The following is an 810-nucleotide window of genomic DNA, read 5'->3' as shown; positions in this document are numbered from 1 at the left end:
AAAAAAAAAAAAAAGAGTGTAGTAATTTTAACTTTGCAGGATTTATTAACAAAACATCAGGGAAAATTTTGGGGCCATTATGCCTAACTGATCATGTCTTTGCTAAGCCTGGTCCTGTGGGATACAAAGAAAAACCATTGGGTAATAAACTGCACGAATATCGCTTTACTTATAGTGTATAGATTTTGGTAAATAGTACTAATATAAAGTATGGTGTTACATTTTACATAAATTTGTCGAAAGTATTATGATTTGTTCCGAGTAAGGTATGAAGACATACATTTAATATTAAGTAGGACCAATAGTTTCAGATGTAGTTTCATAGTAATAGTAGTTTGTTTATCTCCTTCCGGCGTCGTTCATGACCTTGGGGATCCCCAGGAGGGAGTTGATCAGCTCCGAGTTGCGCTTGTGAGGGCCCGCGACGAAGGCCGAGGGTCCCTGAGCCACGCGCAGGATCTGCGCCGCCAACTCGACCACCACCTGTAATAGGTCATATCATAATATTCCGCTGAAACCAGAATTTAGAATGTATTTCATAAGCACAAAAATAGCTAAAACAATATATTTTTTTTGCCTGTGTTATTTGCTCTTACTTCACGCTCGAAGTACTTGAGGTCATCCTGAGCCGTCGTCACCTGAAGACTCAGGGCCGCCATCGCCACCAGAGCCACGGCTATAAAGCAACGCACCCTGCAAAAGAACAGCATGTCACTTTATCATGCAATAAGAAAGACACCGCACATGGTGTCTCACACACACACACACTAATACACAAAGTTATATGATGATTTAAATATAGCAGATTAG

General features: G+C 40.2%; 1 protein-coding gene across 1 annotated transcript in view; it reads right to left on the bottom strand.

Annotated features, from left to right (window-relative positions):
* The window catches only part of LOC125033643 (pigment-dispersing hormone type 2), a 1,390-nt gene continuing 580 nt past the window's right edge, over window positions 1-810 (bottom strand). The window contains exons 2-3 of the mRNA XM_047625324.1: window positions 597-693; window positions 1-483 (exon numbers count right to left, since the gene is read on the bottom strand). Of these exons, the coding sequence (XP_047481280.1) occupies window positions 340-483; window positions 597-693 (241 nt within the window). The 3' untranslated portion in view covers window positions 1-339. The remainder of the gene's footprint in view (window positions 484-596; window positions 694-810) is intronic.

Source organism: Penaeus chinensis, chromosome 16 (assembly GCF_019202785.1).
Source record: "Penaeus chinensis breed Huanghai No. 1 chromosome 16, ASM1920278v2, whole genome shotgun sequence".
Lineage (NCBI taxonomy): Eukaryota > Metazoa > Arthropoda > Malacostraca > Decapoda > Penaeidae > Penaeus > Penaeus chinensis.
Note: the sequence above shows the minus strand (reverse complement) of the source record. Positions and strands in the feature narration are given on the sequence as shown.